Source organism: Trichomonas vaginalis, chromosome III (assembly GCF_026262505.1).
Source record: "Trichomonas vaginalis G3 chromosome III, whole genome shotgun sequence".
NCBI lineage: Eukaryota > Parabasalia > Trichomonadida > Trichomonadidae > Trichomonas > Trichomonas vaginalis.
The window spans coordinates 9,841,421-9,863,051 of NC_067205.1; the positions used below are offsets into that span (position 1 = coordinate 9,841,421).

General features: G+C 36.4%; 13 protein-coding genes and 3 pseudogenes across 16 annotated transcripts, besides 1 other annotated feature; 8 read left to right on the forward strand and 8 right to left on the reverse strand.

Annotated features, from left to right (window-relative positions):
• Positions 1–5,944: 5,944 nt before the first annotated feature.
• Positions 5,945–6,307, forward strand: TVAGG3_0673760 (uncharacterized protein; the record flags this gene model as incomplete). The annotated part of the gene is made up of 1 exon (XM_051242490.1): positions 5,945–6,307. The coding sequence occupies one exon, from the start codon at positions 5,945–5,947 to the stop codon at positions 6,305–6,307; it is 363 nt and encodes a 120-aa protein (XP_051089077.1).
• An 18-nt stretch (positions 6,308–6,325) lies between these two features.
• On the forward strand, positions 6,326–6,568 carry TVAGG3_0673770 (serine threonine-protein phosphatase family; the record flags this gene model as incomplete). The annotated part of the gene is made up of 1 exon (XM_051242491.1): positions 6,326–6,568. The coding sequence occupies one exon, from the start codon at positions 6,326–6,328 to the stop codon at positions 6,566–6,568; it is 243 nt and encodes an 80-aa protein (XP_051089078.1).
• Positions 6,569–6,572: 4 nt separating this feature from the next.
• TVAGG3_0673780 lies at positions 6,573–7,419 on the reverse strand (annotated as a pseudogene). Its single transcript has one exon. A coding segment is annotated over exon 1 (847 nt).
• A 450-nt stretch (positions 7,420–7,869) lies between these two features.
• Positions 7,870–21,631: part of a mobile genetic element that runs on past the window's edge.
• On the forward strand, positions 9,055–9,240 carry TVAGG3_0673800 (phage tail repeat-like family; the record flags this gene model as incomplete). The annotated part of the gene is made up of 1 exon (XM_051242492.1): positions 9,055–9,240. One exon carries the CDS (start codon positions 9,055–9,057, stop codon positions 9,238–9,240), a length of 186 nt encoding a protein of 61 aa, XP_051089079.1.
• Positions 9,244–10,196, reverse strand: TVAGG3_0673810 (uncharacterized protein; the record flags this gene model as incomplete). Its single annotated transcript, XM_051242493.1, has 1 exon — positions 9,244–10,196. A coding segment is annotated over one exon (953 nt), but the record flags the coding sequence as incomplete, so codon positions are not given.
• TVAGG3_0673820 (uncharacterized protein) lies at positions 10,634–10,786 on the forward strand (the record flags this gene model as incomplete). The annotated part of the gene is made up of 1 exon (XM_051242494.1): positions 10,634–10,786. One exon carries the CDS (start codon positions 10,634–10,636, stop codon positions 10,784–10,786), a length of 153 nt encoding a protein of 50 aa, XP_051089081.1.
• TVAGG3_0673830 lies at positions 10,805–11,388 on the forward strand (annotated as a pseudogene). Its single transcript has one exon. A coding segment is annotated over exon 1 (584 nt).
• On the forward strand, positions 11,436–12,423 carry TVAGG3_0673840 (annotated as a pseudogene). The gene has a single exon. A coding segment is annotated over exon 1 (988 nt).
• TVAGG3_0673850 (uncharacterized protein) lies at positions 13,576–13,821 on the reverse strand (the record flags this gene model as incomplete). The annotated part of the gene is made up of 1 exon (XM_051242495.1): positions 13,576–13,821. One exon carries the CDS (start codon positions 13,819–13,821, stop codon positions 13,576–13,578), a length of 246 nt encoding a protein of 81 aa, XP_051089082.1.
• On the forward strand, positions 13,852–14,115 carry TVAGG3_0673860 (uncharacterized protein; the record flags this gene model as incomplete). Its single annotated transcript, XM_051242496.1, has 1 exon — positions 13,852–14,115. One exon carries the CDS (start codon positions 13,852–13,854, stop codon positions 14,113–14,115), a length of 264 nt encoding a protein of 87 aa, XP_051089083.1.
• Positions 14,165–14,848, reverse strand: TVAGG3_0673870 (MazG nucleotide pyrophosphohydrolase domain-containing protein; the record flags this gene model as incomplete). The annotated part of the gene is made up of 1 exon (XM_051242497.1): positions 14,165–14,848. One exon carries the CDS (start codon positions 14,846–14,848, stop codon positions 14,165–14,167), a length of 684 nt encoding a protein of 227 aa, XP_051089084.1.
• TVAGG3_0673880 (uncharacterized protein) lies at positions 15,763–15,854 on the reverse strand (the record flags this gene model as incomplete). Its single annotated transcript, XM_051242498.1, has 1 exon — positions 15,763–15,854. A coding segment is annotated over one exon (92 nt), but the record flags the coding sequence as incomplete, so codon positions are not given.
• On the forward strand, positions 16,234–16,899 carry TVAGG3_0673890 (uncharacterized protein; the record flags this gene model as incomplete). The annotated part of the gene is made up of 1 exon (XM_051242499.1): positions 16,234–16,899. The coding sequence occupies one exon, from the start codon at positions 16,234–16,236 to the stop codon at positions 16,897–16,899; it is 666 nt and encodes a 221-aa protein (XP_051089086.1).
• On the reverse strand, positions 16,928–17,128 carry TVAGG3_0673900 (uncharacterized protein; the record flags this gene model as incomplete). Its single annotated transcript, XM_051242500.1, has 1 exon — positions 16,928–17,128. The coding sequence occupies one exon, from the start codon at positions 17,126–17,128 to the stop codon at positions 16,928–16,930; it is 201 nt and encodes a 66-aa protein (XP_051089087.1).
• TVAGG3_0673910 (protein of unknown function, DUF4106 family) lies at positions 17,898–18,773 on the reverse strand (the record flags this gene model as incomplete). The annotated part of the gene is made up of 1 exon (XM_051242501.1): positions 17,898–18,773. One exon carries the CDS (start codon positions 18,771–18,773, stop codon positions 17,898–17,900), a length of 876 nt encoding a protein of 291 aa, XP_051089088.1.
• TVAGG3_0673920 (uncharacterized protein) lies at positions 19,374–19,691 on the reverse strand (the record flags this gene model as incomplete). The annotated part of the gene is made up of 1 exon (XM_051242502.1): positions 19,374–19,691. A coding segment is annotated over one exon (318 nt), but the record flags the coding sequence as incomplete, so codon positions are not given.

Consider the following 21,631-nt stretch of genomic DNA (forward strand, 5'->3'; position numbering starts at 1 on the left):
GAAAAAACGAAATCTAATTTTTTTTGGAAAATTTAGAATAAATAGAGCTCTTTAACTCGTCGAATACAAATTGTTTTCAAGTTTTTTTCGACCGGAAATTGAACTTTTAGAGTTTATACAATAAGATTCACATGAAAAAATACGGGTTTAACAAAGAAATCACCAATATAAAGGTTTTTTTAGTAGAACGAGATTGATAAAAACTATGGTATGATAAAAAGACGATAATTTTTTTGGCGGGATAATTGAAGAATATGAATGATTCGAATTACAGACATACTCTAGTCCGAAACTTACTATGGTTCGTGACTTATTTTTGACACAGAATAGCTGTAGACTAAGGCTTACTCTAGATCCAGACTTATTATACAATTAAATTTGCTTTTGGAATAAGACTTAATTTTAGTTACAAACTTATCTTAATATCAGACTTATATTTAGAATCAGACTTACTTTAGTCTAGAACTTACATTTAGAATCAGACTTCCATTTCAAGTCAGACTTACTTTCGTCCGAAACTTCCATTTCAAGTCTGTCTTACCTTCGTCCGAGACTTACATTTCAAGTCAGACTTACTTTCGTCCGAGACTTACATTTCAAGTCAGACTTACTTTCTTCCAAGACTTACTTTCGTCCGAGACTTACATTTCAAGTCATACTTACTTTCGTCCGAGACTTAAATTTCTAGTCAGACTTACATTTCAAGTCATACTTACTTTCGTCCGAGACTTAAATTTCTAGTCAGACTTACATTTCAAGTCATACTTACTTTCGTCCGAGACTTACATTTCAAGTCAGACTTACTTTCGTCCGAGACTTACATTTCAAGTCATACTTACTTTCTTCCAAGACTTACTTTCGTCCGAGACTTACATTTCAAGTCAGACTTACTTTCGTCCGAGACTTACATTTCAAGTCAGACTTACTTTCGTCCGAGACTTACATTTCAAGTCATACTTACTTTCGTCCGAGACTTACATTTCAAGTCATACTTACTTTCGTCCGAGACTTACATTTCAAGTCATACTTACTTTCGTCCGAGACTTACATTTCAAGTCAGACTTACTTTCGTCCGAGACTTACATTTCAAGTCAGACTTACTTTCGTCCGAGACTTAAATTTCTAGTCAGACTTAAATTTCAAGTCATACTTACTTTCGTCCGAGACTTAAATTTCAAGTCATACTTACTTTCGTCCGAGACTTACATTTCAAGTCAGACTTACTTTCTTCCAAGACTTACTTTCGTCCGAGACTTACATTTCAACTCAGACTTACTTTCGTCCGAGACTTACATTTCAAGTCAGACTTACTTTCTTCCAAGACTTACTTTCGTCCGAAACTTCCATTTCAAGTCTGTCTTACCTTCGTCCGAGACTTACATTTCAAGTCAGACTTACATTTCAAGTCAGACTTACTTTCGTCCGAGACTTACATTTCAAGTCAGACTTACTTTCGTCCGAAACTTACATTTCAAGTCATACTTACTTTCGTCCGAGACTTACATTTCAAGTCAGACTTACTTTCGTCCGAGACTTACATTTCAAGTCATACTTACATTAATATCAAACTTATATTAACCTACGACTTACTTTTATTCCCAGACATCTTGATCCACACTGACATTGAAAACCACTCATACATCTGAAGCCACTCAAACATCTAGATCCACTACGACATGGAGATCCACTCAAACATAATTTTTGCTCTCTAACTACATTTTTATATGATTTTACAACCTAAATTTTCTTCTTTACCTAAAGATTATTCGCAATATCTGAATATCATTAATTAATTGAGATATTCAAGTTTTGACAGCGGATTTGGAAAGCAGACTTGATGGAGATTTTAAATCTGATGTCAAATCTTGGTTTTGTGCATTATTGGAAGAGAAAAAAGGGTGTTAATTGCAAATCTTAAATATAGGTTTTTACGAAAAATGTAATTAGGGTTAGAATCATAGAAAGATATATCTGTCAGACATTGTTATGTGTGACAGATAATATTGCATCTCATAGACACTGTTGCATCTGTCAGACACTGTTGCATCTTTCAGACACTGTTGCATCTCATAGACACTGTTGCATCTTTCAGACACTGTTAAATTTCATAGACACTGATGCATCTCATAGACACTGTTGCATCTGTCAGACACTGTTGCATCTATCACTTACTTTTGCTTCTGTTAGATACTATTGTATCTCATAGACACTGTTGCATCTCATAGACACTGTTGCATCTCATAGACACTATTGCATCTCATAGACACTGTTGCATCTGTCAGACACTGTTGCATCTCATAGACACTGTTGCATCTCATAGACACTGTTGCATCTATCACTTACTTTTGCTTCTGTTAGATACTATTGTATCTCTCAAACACTGTTGCATCTCATAGACACTGTTGCATCTCATAGACACTGTTGCATCTCATAGACACTGTTGCATCTCATAGACACTGTTGCATCTGTCAGACACTGTTGCATCTCATAGACACTGTTGCATCTCATAGACACTGTTGCATCTGTCAGACACTGTTGCATCTCATAGACACTGTTGCATCTCATAGACACTGTTGCATCTGTCAGACACTGTTGCTTCTGTTAGATACTATTGTATCTCTCAGACACTCTTGCATCTTTCAGACACTGTTAAATTTCATAGACACTGATGCATCTCATAGACACTGTTGCATCTGTCAGACACTGTTGCATCTATCACTTACTTTTGCTTCTGTTAGATACTATTGTATCTCTCAAACACTGTTGCATCTCATAGACACTGTTGCATCTCATAGACACTGTTGCATCTCATAGACACTGTTGCATCTCATAGACACTGTTGCATCTCATAGACACTGTTGCATCTCATAGACACTGTTGCATCTCTCAAACACTGTTGCATCTCATAGACACTGTTGCATCTCATAGACACTGTTGCATCTGTCAGACACTGTTGCATCTATCAGACACTGTTGCATCTCATAGACACTGTTGCATCTGTCAGACACTGTTGCATCTATCAGACACTGTTGCATCTCATAGATACTATTGTATCTCTCAGACACTCTTGCATCTCTCAGACACTGTTGCATCTCATAGACACTGTTGCATCTGTCAGACACTGTTGCATCTCATAGACACTGTTGCATCTATAAGTCACTGTTGCATCTATCACTTACTTTTGCTTCTGTTAGATACTATTGTATCTCATAGACACTGATGCATCTCATAGACACTGTTGCATCTTTCAGACACTGTTAAATTTCATAGACACTGTTGCATCTCATAGACACTGTTGCATCTCATAGACACTGTTGCATCTCATAGACACTGTTGCATCTCATAGACACTGTTGCATCTCATAGACACTGTTGCATCTCATAGACACTGTTGCATCTCATAGACACTGTTGCATCTCATAGACACTGTTGCATCTCATAGACACTGTTGCATCTGTCAGACACTGTTGCTTCTGTTAGATACTATTGTATCTCTCAGACACTCTTGCATCTCTCAGACACTGTTAAATTTCATAGACACTGTTGCATCTGTCAGACACTGTTGCATCTCATAGACACTGTTGCATCTATAAGTCACTGTTGCATCTATCACTTACTTTTGCTTCTGTTAGATACTATTGTATCTCATAGACACTGATGCATCTCATAGACACTGTTGCATCTTTCAGACACTGTTAAATTTCATAGACACTGTTGCATCTCATAGACACTGTTGCATCTCATAGACACTGTTGCATCTCATAGACACTGTTGCATCTGTCAGACACTGTTGCATCTCATAGACACTGTTGCATCTTTCAGACACTGTTAAATTTCATAGACACTGTTGCATCTGTCAGACACTGTTGCATCTCATAGACACTGTTGCATCTCATAGACACTGTTGCATCTGTCAGACACTGTTGCATCTCATAGACACTGTTGCATCTCATAGACACTGTTGCATCTGTCAGACACTGTTGCTTCTGTAGATACTATTGTATCTCTCAGACACTCTTGCATCTCTCAGACACTATGCCATCTCATTAACACTGTTGCATCTTTCATTGACTTTTTTATCTCTCAGAAATATTTTATCTCTATAATATTTTTTATCTCCCAAACTTTTACATCTTTCTGATTAATTTTTTTATCCTTTTTCATTCTGTTCTGTATATCGAATCTTTATATAACAAATAATTAAATAGTTTTCATATTTATTAACTATTTTTATAAACAATAATCATACACATTTTATTCATATAAATATTTTTTTCACAAACCATTTTTCCTCTTCCTTCTTACAACAAAATCCGGATCTCTTTCCTTGTCTTTATTATCAAAAACTTCTTCGATGATTTTTGAAATCATGTCTTTGTTTTGCTGATATTCATCTGATTCTTCCGGAAGATATGCATTACTTAATGCCAAATCTATCACTTCTGGATGTGTTTTTCTTAATGATGATATATAATGAATTGCCTGAATTGTATCATAATCGATGTTCATCCCAAGATTAAACATGAAACTTGTTGCCTTGTCAATTGACGGAAGATTTAAAATGCGTTGAACAAGACTTTTAACTCCTATATCTGGAGTTACTTGTTCTTCATACAAGTAAATTTCGTTCTCAACTTTGGTTGTAAATGTTTTCCGAGCCGAAATTTTGCATTGTTCATTTTTCCGATCACCCTTTCCTATCGGATTGTCTTCATCATCATAAACTAGAATAAGGTCAGGTATGAGGGGCTTCCAGGGGCTGCGCCCCTTCTAGCCCTGAAGATGTTTAGTATAACTTTGTCCGGACAAGTAAGGGTCTATCGTCGCTACAGGAAAAGTTACAGGCGTTCCAAGGAAGTATACTTTGAGAAGCCTTCTTCTGGGTCGAAAACATTATATAATGTGTCGCTTTTCACAAATTATATATGTTTTCATGCTTTGTCACTTTTTGTCACTTTTCAGGAAAAAACATTTTATTATTATATATAAATGAATTTTACAAAACCACCGTTACCGTTCTTTGGAAATAAGAGTAAATGTAAAGATATTCTATTGAGAGAACTTAAGAAACTACCGAATGGTCTAACATTTGTAGATTTGTTCGGTGGAAGTTTCTATATATCCATTTGTGCCATACAATATTCCCAGACTCAAAGATTATATGCAATGACTTCGACAACTATATGGACCGTCTCAAACATATACCAGACACAAACAATATATTGAAAGCGTTAAAAGAAAAGATACCTATAGGTAAGATGGAACGTATACCATTAGATAACAAAAATATTGTGAGAGAGGTTTTGAAAAAAGCAGAATATATAGACTGGGATAGTATATCTGCTAGACTATTATATAGTGGTTCTATAAGAGTTCATGACATTGAAACACTTATGTCAAACGTTTTATATCTTAACTATACAAATGTTTTCAAAGAGGACATAGAAAAATATATTGAGGGTATAGAGTTTGTGAGATGTCATTGGACAGAGTTGTATGAAAAATATAAAGACAAGGAAAATGTTTTCTTTATAGTGGACCCGCCGTTCTATAACACATGCGATTTTCAATACCAAGTAGACTGGACTTTGAGAGACTCTTTAGAAACTTTAGACGTTTTACATAACTGTCCATGCTTTTACTTTACATCCGATAAAAGTGGTTTGGAAACCGTTATGAGATGGTTAGAGGACATACATGACTATGAGTTTAGATATGACAAGATAGAATATGAGAGAGGTCCTATAAACCGGAGAAAGTGTCATAACAAAGAAATTTTACTAGTAAGTAAATGTGGTTTGAAATAGGACTACTTGTTTTAGGTTTTTTCCATTGTGTCATTTATTTATTTGACGTGGCAGAAAGATATAGAGAATATGAAGATGAACCAATGCCTGCAAATGTCAGTATATGTACTCGTAAGAGATATTTTTATCTAATATTAAATGGACGCACAGAACTTAGCGAATGCACAGCAACCTGGACAACCAAACCCAGAGAATATTCCAAATGAAGTTAGAATACAAACTGCAATGGCAAACTATGGTCAAGTGCCAACAGATGTACAAATGCAAACTGCCATGTCAAATGACGCTGCGTTAGGTTTGCCACCATGGTATGCAAATATGAGATGGAAAGAGTTTTATACAAACCCTGAAGTGGGATATAAACAACTTTATGCAGATGACGCGAACACAGGAGTTGACCCAGAATATGTTTTCTACCAGAGGAGAAACAGAATGTATGAGCTCCAGTTAAAAAATGCTATGGAACTCAGAAGGAAACGTAAGAGACTAGGCGGACATTAGATTTTTACATATAGTAAAATGGGTTTCTTCAGTAGTATTGGAAACTTCTTCAGAAGAGTTGGAAGAGGTATATGGAATGGAATAAAATCTGTCGGAAGAGGAGTATGGAACGGTGTCAAAAATATTGGTAAAAGAGTAGGTCAGTTTGTTGGTATTATACCTAAAGACCCTGAACCAGAAGAACAAGCTCCTGTTATACAACAGCCTGAACCTGCACCACAGTCTAGTTGGCAACCAAATCCAACACCTCAACCGTATTAAAAAATTATATTTTTACCGTTCGATAGTAGTTGTATATGAAACTAAGTTCTAAGTAAAACGCATGGTATAATGGAACTATTCTCTTTCTTCCATCTGTTGTAAACCATACTTGAAAGTCTGAAATACTTCCACTTGGTGGTTCATATAGCTTTGTAGGTTTTTCGTAAAAGTCATTTGCCAAGCATAAAAAAGAGTTTTGTGCACCAGAAAATGAAGCATGAACTATAATAGCATCTGAGTCGAAAACATTTTCATATGTTCCATTAGGGTTTTCGACTTCATAAAAGTCCGGGTGTACTGGATATTCTGCAGGCTGATTTAACATCCTCATAAATCTATACCATGCCAAGTTGTTATATTTTGTAGAAATATAAACGTTTTCTCCAAGGTCTTCTATTCTATTGATTTTAACAGTTGCATTTTCCTGTCATATATAATATCGAGATGGTACTCTCCCTCGTCAATGTTATACTGGTTTGCATATTCGATATAGATGTCGTTTATTTTTCTTGAAAAGCTTGAAGAGTTGTTTCTAAGTTTACAAGCAAACTAACTTGTAAAAGTTTTCCCTGTTCAAATTTCTCATACGTATGTTTTTCTTTGTTATAGTATCGAACTTCAAAACCGACTGTAAATGGGAAACCATGTATGGCTTCTGAAATGAACTTCATTCTACGAAAGCCAATAGCTTTTGTGACAGATGGGTCTCTTAACCATCTTAACGGGTAGTCAAAACGATAGCCTTCATGCTTTACGGTCTCTGTCTCAAACTTTTGACCGACATTCGTAAAAAGTTCATCTAATGGTTTAGTTGTAGCAACTCTTGAATTTTCTTTTTCTATTGAAAGCATATTTTATCTAGAATAAAAATGTCAAATGAAACAGCGTCTATGAGAGAAATACAACACAACCGACAACTCATTATACAAGCTCTAAATAAGAACACAACAAACTTTTCAAACTATTCTAAGATATCTGAGTCATTGAAAGAAGGAAACTTAAAACTGACTTTAAACCCAATGACAGATGAGTTTCTGTTTCAAGACAATAAGAACCATACTGTTTGTATAAATCCAACAAAAGGAACTTTAAACGAGAAACCTATATCTGAACTTCTTTTGAAAGCAGATGTTGGCAACAAAGCTGACAAAGAATATGTAGACGATGCAATAGCAAAAGAAGAAGAAAGAGCTAACAAAGCTTATGCAACAAAAGAACATACTCATCCTGAACTAGCAGACAAAACATATGTTGACAATAAAATGTCAAGTGAAGTGACAAGAGCTGAAAACGAATATTCTAAAAAGACTCATACACATACCATTGCAAATATTACAAACTTACAAGAAACCTTAAACAGGAAAAGTGACGTTGGACATACACATACCATTGCAAATATTGCAAACTTACAAGAAACCTTAAACAGGAAAAGTGACGTTGGACATACACATACCATTGCAAATATTGCAAACTTACAAGAAACCTTAAACAGGAAAAGTGACGTTGGACATACACATACCATTGCAAATATTGCAAACTTACAAGAAACCTTAAACAGGAAAAGTGCCGTTGGACATACACATACATCTTCTGAAATAACAGACTTAAACGTTAGCCTTGAAAATAAAGCAGATAAAACATATGTCAATGAAATATACCAAAGTTTAGTTGGAACAAAAAATATTGAAACTATTGTTGGTGACTTTTCTTTCAATGAAGAAAACAAATATTTTAGATGGCAGTTTGTACATTCCTTAAAAAATGGTATACGGTATAAACTCATTCCGAAAAATAACAATGAAATGTATGTAAGCTATAAAAAGAACGATGGTACACAAGTTAAAGTTCCATTAGACAACAACTGCTACTTAAACTTATATGGAGACGAACAAAAGAAATATTTCCGAGTTTATGAAATGACAGATATGACATTGCCTGACCCAGCTCCAGCACCATACTATTATGACTATGGAGATGACAACAGAACACCACATGTAGATGAACAAAAGCTAACATTATATTTAGATTTTTATAGATATAAAAGATATAATGCAATAGAAAAAACGAGAATAGTATACTATTATGAAGATGACAGAAATAAATATTATAGTCAAGACTTTACCCACCCTGAAAACATAAGATTATATTATAAAAAATATTCTGACTTAAACCAGAAGAAACCTGAAATAGTTGCACTATATTTTAAGTTCAAAAGAGACAATCCTATAATATCTCATATGTTTGATTTAATGAACCCAGTAGGTTCTATTTATACATCTATGGAAGCAAGAGGTCCTCAAGTAATGTTTGGTGTTGGTGCATGGGAACAAATAGTCGACAGGTTTTTGTATTGTGCAAACTCTTCAAAGGAAACAGGTGGAAGTAAAACGATTTCAGGTGAAAACTTACCTGCGCACAGTCACTACATAGATTTAAGTACATCTCAAGCAGGTTGGCATAAGCATAGATATTGGGATTGGTCAGGAATGACAAAAGGTAAAGGATATGATGTTAAAGACGACGTTAAGTTTGCTATAAATTGTTACTGGGATGACACGCAGGGAGAAGGAAACCATACACATTTCGTTTCAGGATATACGCAAACAACGGGACAAAGTAAAGACTACATGCCACCTTACATGACAGTTTACGCATGGTATAGAATTGCTTAGTCGTCATTTTCAACTTCTTTAGCATATTCGTCAGGAGTTGTCTTATATTTGTTAGGAACTGTCTTTGAAAGTATACCACCTTGAACTTTGACAAGTTTGAAACAAGGTCTGACAATAGTAGTTTTATCTTCTGCTTGCAGTGTGTACATTTTGCCATGTTTGCCTAAAACTTCATAATATTCTCTTGTATACTTTCTTCTATTTTTACGAACACGAATGTGAGTACCTGTCGGGTTCCCATTGTTGTCATAGTCAATAGTATTTTCATATGGGTCGCGTTTGGGTATTTCTATTTTTACTTTGTCGCCTTTCTTAAGTTTGAAGCCCGGCATTCTTTCTTGTTTGTCTCTTTTGACTAAATTATTAAATATATAGTCTTTCTCTAAGTCAGGGTTGTTTTTCATTTCTTCGGGGGAGTGGTTTCCCAAACCTTTTTGTTTACGGCTATTGTAAATATTTAAAACTTGTCTCATCTTTGCCATGGAGAAGTGTCTATACTTGTCGTCATATGACATTTCATTTGCTTCACCACCTTGTGGTTGGTTTAAGTCTCTTAACATTTTTATACAACCGTCAATGACACCAAGAGCAGAATGGTTTTGGTCGACAATGAAATATTGGTTTACATTTTTTGAACGCAGATAGTTTTTTACATCGTCTGATTTGAAAGAACTTTCACAGTCAGATGTCAGTTTTGTTGGATGGTATTTGTCAACAAATATTGTCAAAGCTGCTAAGATATCTAAAATATTTTTGGACTGTAATGGTATGGCTTCACAGTATCTTGTGTTTTGACCGACAAATATTAGCCAGTATGGTGGTCCATCTTCTCTATACATCGGAATGTTTTCCAAGATATCCATAAACCAAGCATTTGGTGTTGAACTAAAGATTTTTACCATGAGTGCTTTCTTTGTCGCTTTAGAAACATAGGGGTCCTTGTTTGGATTCGTCATTTTTTAACCCATAAGAAATGGGTTTATTTGGCGCGTTAGCAGGAGTTGCATCCAGATTTTTGCCCGCAGTGGGAACAATAGCCAGAGGTGTATTTGGAGTTGGAAGGAAGATTTTGAGTACATTAGGTATACTTAAAGAGAAAGCACAACCTATTATACAAACTGTACAGAAAGGTTGGGATGTAGCACGAGATGCAACAAATCTTATTCCAAATCCTGAAACAAGAGGAAAAGTTCAAGGATGGATGGACAATGTAGGAAGACAAGCAGGAAACTATTATAACAAAGCAAATGACTACTATAACCAAGCAGGACACTATATGGACCAAGGTGAAAGATTCTTTAACAGAGGATATAACCATGCACAACAGTGGTAAACAATAACCAACCTCAACCGCCTCAAACGTGGGGAATGTAAAGTTTTTTACTGAGATGAAATGAACAATACAGCATTGAGACAAATGGGTTCAAGATGGATTTGTCGGCTTCCAGCAGTTACACAACGTGTTTGTCAAGTTCTTCCTATACCTCAGGAAGTTTTAGACCGACTTAAAAAACAACAACAACCAGTTGAAAACAAACCAAACTAAAATTTTTACTGAGATGAAATGACCGAAGAAGTTGAAACGGTAGATTTGACACCACAAACAAAAAGTTCAGAACCATTGTCAAAACCTGTCAAAGAACTTACAGATGAAGAGAAAAATTCAATAATAGAAAGTGCCAGGTCTGGAAATACAAACCCTAACTACAAAGTCACTTTTCATAAAAATGGAACGGCAAGTATCTCAAAAAAGAAACAGACTCTCACAAATAAAATATTGAAGTCTGAAGGAGCTTTCGAGACAACAGATGGAAAAGTTTACTTCACTGACCAACAGTTCATTATAGAACATCTCATTGACTTAGAGTCGAAATATTCTAAACTTTACAACAAACACAAAAAGTTGAAAGGAAAACAAAACAAATGGCATATGATATTTATGAAGATGTTGACGACACAACTGTTCCTGCAAGTGAAGTAAAGTCAGAGGAACCGAAAAGTGACGAAAAACCGATAGAAGAAGAGAAACCAAAAACTGAAGATAAACCAAAACCAAAGTTTAGTTTCCAAACTAAACCAAGTCAACCTTCATTAGCTGGTATGGGTTGGCGTCAAAGACTTATGGCAGCAGGCGGTTATGTAAAGTAAAGAGAAAAAAAATATTTTTTTTTTTTATAAAAATGCCCCCATATAGAATGGATAGAAAATCTGCTAGAATAAAAGCAGAGTTGCAAAGTTATGGTTGGAGAGTTTCGAAGAAGTTTAAATATAGGAAGGGAAGACCCATAAAAGTCTATGACAAATTGTCTGGTCTTCGCTACGAAATGGATTTGGAAACAGCACGTGCAAATTATCCAAACAGACTAGAGAGGTTAGAAGAAGAACGTCTTATGGACATGCCTTTCGATGTTAGTGAACCTCAAGTTGAAGGACACGACGGCTTTGCCAGATTCTATTGGAAACATGACGAACAATTGCATCCTTTGAGAAGGAAAAAAGGAAAAGTGAGACACATGCTCCCATGGAAAGAACAAGATATGCATATGAAAGTACCGTGAAGTTAGAAGTCAAATTACATCTGGTCGAACCTTTACAGTAAACTTTGACGAAGGAAAGAACAAAGAAGGCTTCATGGGAGTACTTGCTGCAATCAAGACGGAAATAAGAAAGGACACAATCTCAGATTGACCATAACAGATTTGGATGGTCACATTTACTATGCACATGGCAATGAACAAACAGCCGCAAAACTTCTTGACGCTTTCAAGACTACAAAGAGAGAACAAATGGTTGACTCCGACTCAGACATTTTGAATGCAATTGAAGGAATTGCAAGTGTCAAGTTCGAATGGTACCAACCTAACCCTCAAGCAGTCAGACAACATGCTGGATACTTCCCGTTCAGAAATAAGTCTGACATTGACTTGACAAGGTATGGAATTTACAATTCAATTGAAACAATTGTCAATGAACCTTGTATTCTTACATGTCTCAGGAACTCTGGTCTTGTTACAGATGAGAAAATGAAGTATCTTGAGTCATGTGTGAAGACAAGGTACATTCTCAGAGGTCAATTGGCAAAAATTGCACCGTTGGCAAATGTCAATATCCGAGTCAACATACCTACAGCTAAAGGTTCTTCACATGACGACTATGTTGTTGACTTCAAATTGCCATGGTTGAAGATTGTAATTGTCCACAACCACTTCATGTTGAACGAAAGTCTTACAAACCCATTGTTCGGAAAAGGCAAGTGCAACATTGTCAGAGCTGTAAACATTCTTTTCGAGAAAGGTTTGTTGGAACCAATTCCAGATGACAAGCTGACAGAAACTTTTGTACCAAAAGACGAAACAAACTTTTCATTGTTAGCAAGACCAAAAGTTGTTCCAGACAAAGTTCTAGTACAAAAGAAGTACACAATTCCACAAGGAGTTGGATTGTTCGGATACCAACCTGAACCAGAAGAACTTCCAATGAGGTTGCAAGAACTTCAAGATGCTATAAACAAACTTCCATTGAGACATCCAATTGACGTCAAATTGTATTGGAGAGCATCTGAGTTAGGTCAGAAGGTTTTATATGAAACAGGTTGCTTCGACGATGTTTATGAGATAACAGGAGAAGTTTCTCAGAAGATAAGAGACTCACTTGAATTTCCACAAACTGGACCAATTGGTTGCGACAAGTTCGACTCAGATGAAAAGATATACTATGTCGACCTTAACGCTGCATACATGAGGTTTGTCCAATATATTCCGACTGGAATTCCAAACGAAGATGGTGAGTTCCCGGGAAGGAACTATACAGTTGGAAAAGTCATACAACAACTGTATGATATTAGGAAAGCTTCAAACCCCAAACTTGCAATGACACTCAAATTGCTTATGAATTCGACATGGGGATATTCCATTAAGAAACCTCAAGAGATGAAGAGTAAACATTATGAGAAGGTCGACAACTTTGTTGAAAGGTTTTCTCCTTTTGTTTTGAAGTACGAATTCACTCAAGGTCAAAGTGGCTTAGTAACCACATTAAAACCTATTGTCGAACATTGGTCTTACCCTCAGTTCGCAAAGGCAGTCCTTGACAACTACAATGAGTTCTTCTCGGAAGTCAAATCGAAAGTCAAGGTTTACTATGAGAACATTGACGCACTCATGACGAACGAAGAAGGCTATAACAAACTCATTGAAATGGGCATGGTCGGTGAGAAGATGGGTCAATTCAAATTGGACAAAATTTTCACCGAAGTTCATGTCCTCTCCAAGCGTAAGTACTGGGGCATACTTGAAGACGGCACAGAAATAAAACATTGCATGAAATAAAAAATTTTTATTCGAATTTGAATTTAAATGTGGGAATTCTTGGGAACGTGAAAGGCTTATTTACTTGAGGAACAGGTAAAGGTGGTGGCAACCAGTCCATTTTATATTCCTTCCTAGCTAATTTCCGTTTAATTTCATGGTCGCCCTCGGAGTCTTTGAATCGGACAGGTCGAGTTACACCATTCTTGGTCTCAAACTCATATATAACCTGTTTGTCTGTATTTTCGTCGACTATGGCACGAGACACGAACATTGACCAAACGGACAAAAAGTGTCATTTCGGATGGTCAAGCAGCCAATCGCATTCGAGCACCTCGAAGAAGCCTTACGTTCCAAGGGAGAGGGTGTCTGGTGCAAGGGAGAGGTCATGAGACTCTACGAGCAGTACATCCTCAATGCTTGGGAGGACAAATCGTCCTTGGATTGGCAATTCTACCAACTCCTCTGGGACGACCTCCTATACAACTGGGATGACGAAAGAGTCCAATTCAGAGGTCGGGAACTAATTTTGCAAATTACCCTTAATTTAACATACTTATCCAAATAAACACCTAAATTTACTTGGGGTTTCCCCCTAAAATAAAATTTTTTTACTCTTAGAACCACTCGAGGTTCTCCTTACGGTTGTTGAGCTGGTCACCGTCAATGTGTCTGACCCTCGTCTTCTTGTTTGGATTTGGAACCCATTGCATACCGACAAGCTTTCCCATGGAAATTGAACCGTAATTCCGAAGGGTAAGGTTCAAGTGTCCCAAGTTGTTGAGGACTGGGGTAAGAACCTTGCCGGTCTCCTTGTTGCGGATTTTGTATGGGTAGGGTTGGGAAATTTCGTAAGCGTCATCGGCAACAAGGGTTGCCCAAACTTCCTCTTCTTTGTGTTTCTCTTCTTCCTCTTCTTCCTCTTCTTCCTCGAAAATTCCTTCTTGAATTTGGTACTCACGAATTACGGTGTTGGAGGTTCTGTCCTTTCCGAGTGCCGCCCAGATGGTGTCAATCTCTTCGAAGAAACGGTAGATGAGTTGGGCAAGGTTTTGGTTCTCTATGTTGTATTGGCGCAAGGTTTCCGCGAAATCGTTCAGGACTTTCTTATTGGAAGCTTGGTTCGTGAGGACTTCGACTTTGAGATTGGTTATCTCTTCCATAAGACTACTTTGGAGAGTCTTAATGGTGTTTGACAGATGAGCGTTCAATTGGGCAATTTGAATTTGAACTGGGCGCTTGTCTGACAACCTTGAAAGGACATCTGCCATTGAGTTTGGCTTCGGTGCTTGTTCGGACATCGAAAAAATGAAGTGGTTTGAGAATGACGGTTTTACTTCAAAAAGCTTGTTATGACGGTTAAGTCATACAACAAGTTTAAAATAATATCTTGTTCTTCTTCTGAACGTTTGTTGTCTCTTCCGATAAAAGTTTGGAACATGAGAACCAAAAAACGTTTTTTGAGATTGTGGAAGAGTTCAGGCAAACGTTCATATTCCGGATATGTTGGGAGCAGTTCGAAACATCTGAGCTGACTTTCGGACAAAATTGGGACAATGTCAACAAATTCATCTTTGGTCGGACTGCTTGAAGGTAAGTCCCTTACATGTAAGTAGCTCTGGTAAAGTCTTCTCATTTCTGCTAACTTTTGGAGTATAGCTTCGTAGTTTAGAAGTTTTAATTTTAATTGTCTTATTCCACTCTTGACATCTAAACGGTAACTATCCATGAGGTCAAGAGTAGCTTTGGTAGCTTTAAGTGGAGCTATCTGTTCCTTGACTCCTGCAATTTTGGTTGCAATTGTGATTTGAGCTCCTTCAAGTTCGCCGTCTATGTCGTTCTCAACGTCTTCAACCATAGCTTGAAACTCTTCATCGGTCCATTGAGATTGGTGTGGGACGAATTTAACTTGCTTCATTCAAAAAATGTTTTTACTCAAAGCGTGCCATGTATATGGCTATAAGAAACTTACCAGAAGGCTTCTTCTTCACATGCGTAAAAACATAAAAAAAGTGAAGTTAAAATGAGATGTTTACTGAACTGGCTGAAGAACTGGCTGAATGTCGCCTTCACAGGTTATGTAGAACGGCTGACCCGAGAAGTGAAGGAGAGACTGAATTGCCAATTTCATATGGGGTAGGGGTTCTCCTTGTTTGGTATTTTTATCCAAGGACGTTTGTTTAGGAACTTAACAAGAGTTCTCTTTTGGCGTCCTTTATGCCATCGTAGGCTGTCCCGTCTGGTATTTGAATTGGAATTCCAGTCGAAGTCTCGAGCTGAAGTGTAGACCTTCCAGAAATACTGGTGAACTTGACCTTGGGCTTCATTACCTTGCGCAAGTAGTCTTTTACGCAGTCGTTAATTTCAATTAGGTAAATTGCCTCGTCAAATCCTTCTGGCATTCCGAGTCCTTCCATCCGACAGGAAAATATTTTCCCGACAACTGGAAAAATTTTTCCGGACAAAGGGAAAAATTTTTCCTTCCGACAGGAAAAAATTTTCCAGTTGTCCGTCCGTAAACCATTCAAATTTTCGAAAATTGAGAACTTTTTGGTCGAACTTCAGGAAAAGTTCTTCCTTCCGACAGGAAAAATTTTTCCTTCCGACAGGAAAAGTTCTTCCTTCTGGCATTCCGAGTCCTTCCATCCGACAGGAAAAAATTTTCCTTCCGACAGGACACAAACGGATGACTGACGTTCCTCTTCCTGAATGCCTTCCAAAGCCAGAAGTACCGAAAGCTACAGAACCTAAAGCACCAGCCCCTGCACCTCAGTTCCAGCAAGTACCTCCACCAAATTACTACCAATTTCCACCTCAATGTTACTACCCACCACAAGGCTTCCCGAACTACCCTCCTCCTCAACCTATGCCTTACTTCCCCAACCCTTGGATGTTCCAGCAAGCTCCACCCCAGCAATTCCAATCTCAGCAAGCTCCACCCCAGCAAGCTCCATCCCAGCAAGCTCCATCCCAGCAAGCTCCACCCCAGCAATTCCAATCTCAATCCCAATCGAAGAGAGACCAAGACTTCGAAGAAGGTCTGAACCGCTTACGCAAAGAGTATGCTACAGCTCCAATGGAAGAGGACAGGCTTTCAGTCTCTTCCCTCAAATCGACCGATTCGACTCGTACCACAGATTCGGTTCGTGACCGTGAAGACTACCTCAAGCAGTCTGAGAGACTCTTCATCCTACAATCATTTACAGTTGGAGCTCTCAAGAACATGCGCAATTACGAAGGTCAAACACCAGCTGGAGACCGCAAAACAGACGTACTCGCAAGAGCCGTCCAGCTCGTCAAGACAAAGACTGAGATAGTCGACTTCATTCTTGCAGCTTGCCCATACAAGTAAAAAAATAAACAATTACGAGTTAAACCTTTTATTCTTTCTTTTCTGAGTTGTTTAGAGCTGGTTTCTCTTGTAGGAGCCTTTCGTACTCTTCCATGGTCATGTAATTGCGAATTTGGTACGCAATTCCAGGTTCGTTGTTTTTGAACCTTACGTATGTAACGCTTCCATCCTCCTCAGGGAAGTAAGCTGCTAACATCTGACCAAGTTTTCTCGGTGACTCGGAGCTCATTAAAAATGTCACTTTTTAAACGTTAAGTTTTTAGTCTTATTTTACCCTTTGTTTACCCTTTGTTTACCCTTTGTTTGTCAAGGTAGTATTGGAGTGCAATTTCTCCAAATTCTCTGTGTCGGAGTTCTTCAGCATTTTCCAAGGTGTACCTGGAGAACTCAAAGAAGTTGTCAAGAAGATACTGCCATGCTGCTCTTCTGAGTTCGTCGGTATTTTGGAAGTGTTGCACCTTCGAGTCTTCGGACATGAAAAAATGACACTTTTTCATTATATAACTGTTATTTTTTTACGAAGAGAACTTTGACACTTCGTAAAAAAAATCCCTGAAATCGTGAAAAAATGACCAAATTTCATTATATAACTGTTATTTTTTGACGAAGTGAACTTTGACACTTCGTAAAAAAAATCCCTGAAATCGTGAAAAAATGACCAAATTTCATTATATAACTGTTATTTTTTGACGAAGTGAACTTTGACACTTCGTAAAAAAAATCCCTAAAATCATATCTTTTATACAAAAAAATGAAGAATAACTTTCACTTTTTCTATTAAACCGTTTTGGCATTTCTCATGAGTGAGTATAGTTCTGCCGAACCATTGGAAGAGAAGAAGTACCCTTGCTGGCAAAAGACAAAAATAGTTGCCTTAGTTGTCATTGCAATTGTACTCGTAATTGAATTCATTGTACTTCTCTTCACGTACATAAAACTCAGCAATGGTATTTGCTTTAAGAAGCTACCATCTTACTAAGACTAAACACTTACATTTTTCAAGCTTGACTTTTTACAATTTGAACTTTGTTTGCGTAGATGTGAATTCTGAAAGAAGTATGAGGGTCTTGTATGACTTTGTACTTCTCCCATAGTTCATGTCTGTCAAACTTACCTGCCATGGACTCTTTCATAAGTTCCATGAAATCGTCTTCGGACAATCCGGGGAAAAGTACAATATCAGTAAGTATTCTCTTTACATCCTTACTTAAACTCTTTGCTGTCTGTACACAAATGACAACAGAGATGTTAAAGTGTCTGAGCTTCTTGAGAATTCGACACATATCTTGTTCTCTGTTCTTTAACAAAGGATGAGAAGCAAAGTCATCTAAGATAAGAAGACACCTATGAGGGTAAGTCTTCCAATCGTAAGATTGCAATTTCTTCGAAATGTATTCTATCTCTTTCTGTTTGTTTCTGAAGTGTTTCTTCTCTAATATTCTCTGCATTTCCTCATTTGGGTCTTTGAACTTAGAATTTATATACTCATTTATAGCATTATACTTCAAAACTCTTCTTTGGTACTTCTTTATCCAATCTAACAACTCAGAGTCTTTTATACATACTAACTTAGACTTCTTTATAATATCTTTGAACGAATTGACGGTTTGGTCAAATTGACCCGAAGTACTACAAATAACAACTAACTCATAGAATGGGTTCTTCTCATCTAGTTCTTGTTGTTGTGCAGCCATTTTAAGATAAGTGAAAGTCTTACCCGACCCAGGCGGTGCAATTAGACCTGTTATACCATTCTGAGCAAATAAGAACTTGTCATGTATGGGTTTTATCTGAGCATTTTCCAACTTCCTCTTGTTCTTGTTTAAAACATTCTCAAATTTTTTGTCAATGTCAGCAAACTTTTTTTCTAACATATTTTTAGAAAAATTAAAATTTTTATCTTTTAGAAAATGTCTAGCGATTTCGCCATCTATATTCGAGACAAGCTTTTCGACAGCAAAACATCTGTCGACCATAAAATCTTACATAGTGTAAACAAGAAAGGTGAATTTGTTCTAAATTCTGTTTCTGGGAATATGACAAGAACCATAAAACATTAAGCAGAGAAGTCTTAAAATTTGTCAATGACAGACTTGTTGACAGAGATGACGCCTCTTGGAGAGATTGAAGTCCAACAAAATTCTTAGAATGCAAAGAAGACACATGCGCTGTTCTTGAAGATGAAATAGAAACAGAATAGAAGAGCTATTAAAGGACAAAGAACTTTTACAAAATATGGTTCTGAGAATTTGACATAACTCCACCAGAAAAAAGAAGAAGAGAAAAGAAAGAAAAGAAAGTAGAAGAAGAGAAGAAAGAACCAGAGCCAGAGAAAAAAGAAATTTGACATGTAAAAATAAAATTTTATTTTTAGAACATTTCTGGGTCAATGTCAATGTTCTCTTCCTCTTTAGGAGCAAACACTGGCTTAGACTCTAAAATCTTTTTACCCAATTTACCTTGAACTTCTACAACTTTCTTGACTCATAATATTCATAGTCGTCTGCTTTCTTTGGTTCATAAGGTATAACAAGTTTGTATGCTTTGCCTTCTTTAAGGTTTGAGAACCTTCTGTCAAAACTTTCTTTGACTGCTAACAAACCTTCTATGTCTAAGTCTTCAAATTTCGCACCATTTTTAGTCACAATAGCAAACTTAACTGGTTCGATGTTCCAAACTTTGCTGAATGAAGACTTTTCAAAATGGTAGAAGTAAACATTCAAATATGTGAATGGGTCTAGTTCTTCTTTAAGTCCTGACATGTACTTGTTTACTGAGATGAATTTCGTCATCTTTTCTATCGGATAAAAAAATATTTTTTTTAAAATTTACTCAGAAAAATTTTTCTTTGTATATACACCATTCTGAACATCTAAAAGACTTTTGACATTTGCCAAGAATGTTCGTTTAGACGCTGCCATATAACCATATTCTTGACAATATTGTTTATACGAATCGTACAATGACCTTTCATCTAAACACTCAAAGTCAGTTTCATCTATGAACAGTTCATATACACTCTTGTTTGCTTCTAACAATGTTTGTCTCTCTTCGGTATGTGGAATTTGTCTTGGATTGAACTTTGAAATATCTAATGTCATGAAATATGAGAACAAGTGGTTGTAAAAGTCAGATGTCAAAGTTTCTGCTAAGTCGTCAAAATATTCTGTATCTTGCATATGAGAATCTGACGTTCTGACAACTACATATCTTCTGTCAGAACTTTCTAACTTCATCGGAACAGCATTGTTTGAAACCATAATGAAGTTTGCAACATTTTCACAAACTCTTTGGTCTTTATATTTCTTTCAACAACTCCAACTTTGTCTGTTATAAGACTCTTCAAAGCATCTGAGTTCAAAACTTTTTTGTATCTATACTTTGAAGTTCATTACAACTATAAGTTTCATATTCTCTATTGAGAGTTAAATTTACCGCAGATGTTTTCTAAGTTTGTCATATTAGGGTTCGAATAACCTTCTAACAGTTTGCACAAAATATCTGTAAAGAAAGTGTTCTTACCAGTTCCTTGTTTTCCAATTATAATGAGAGCAGTTTCATTTTTAGCACTTGGATGTTGTAAGATGTTTGCAAACCAACATAAGATATACTCATAGACTCTTTCGTTTCCATTGCATATAATTTCTTTGACATGGTCTAACCAAGCTTCTATAACATTTTCTTTCCATTCTACTTGTTCGTATTTATATCCAGTGAAGATAGAATAGAAGTTTGGAGAAGGTGTATAGAACTTTATACCTCGAACTGAAAAATCTTCTAACTTTGACAATAAGATATCCCAAGCATCTAACATCTTCATGCCAACTTGTACGACTTTTATTTTCTTAAGTTTCTGTCTACATTCTTGTTCTGAAACTATTGTTGCTCTTGGTTTGTTAAAGACAACATCCCATTCTTTCATGACATAACATTCTGGGGCAGAGTCAACATAAATGACTAAACGTTTCAAATTCTCGACTGCTTTGTTATAGTCTCTAAATGGACACATATTTCTGAATGCTTGGAAGTCATAAAAATCTGAAACATCTATTCTGTACATTTTTATAAAAATAAAAAAAATTTTTTTTTATTTTCTTGAGCTTTGCATTTGTTGTTCCATTTGTTGCATTTGTTGTTCTTGAGCTATTTGTTGTTGAAGTTGTTCTTGTAATACAATACTTTCACCAGTTGCATCTTCCAATTCGAAACTTTCTGCCGTCATTGACAAATACATAGGACATAAAAGTTTTACAGGAACAAAGTTTGCGTCAACTAATGTCAACGTTATACTTGCCAAAGTGTTTGAGTTCACTAAGGTTGAAAATTCTGCATTCGAATGAACAATAGGCAAACCAGCAGAGAAAGTATTGTTTATACGCATAAGTATCTTTTGGTCATAATAGTTTCTGTCGACATTCGAATAACACTTTGAACCTAAGTTTGAAACAATATAAAAATGGTGTGCTTAAAGTCAATGGAATAGACATTCCTTGTATGACACCTTTTCCTGTTATAGGAAACTGTTGGTAGTAAAAACCAGATATAAGTTTTGTATTATAGCTCATATCGTTTATAGTAAACTCAGTCGGACATCCAAACATAATGAAACCTGCTCTAGTTGCAGCACATGTTACACCCCGTCCTTAAAGTATTAAATAAGTCAACAAAACCTGTTGGTGGTATATCTGAGTAAGTATCTTCAAAGGAGTATTTTTTACCATTCACAACAATA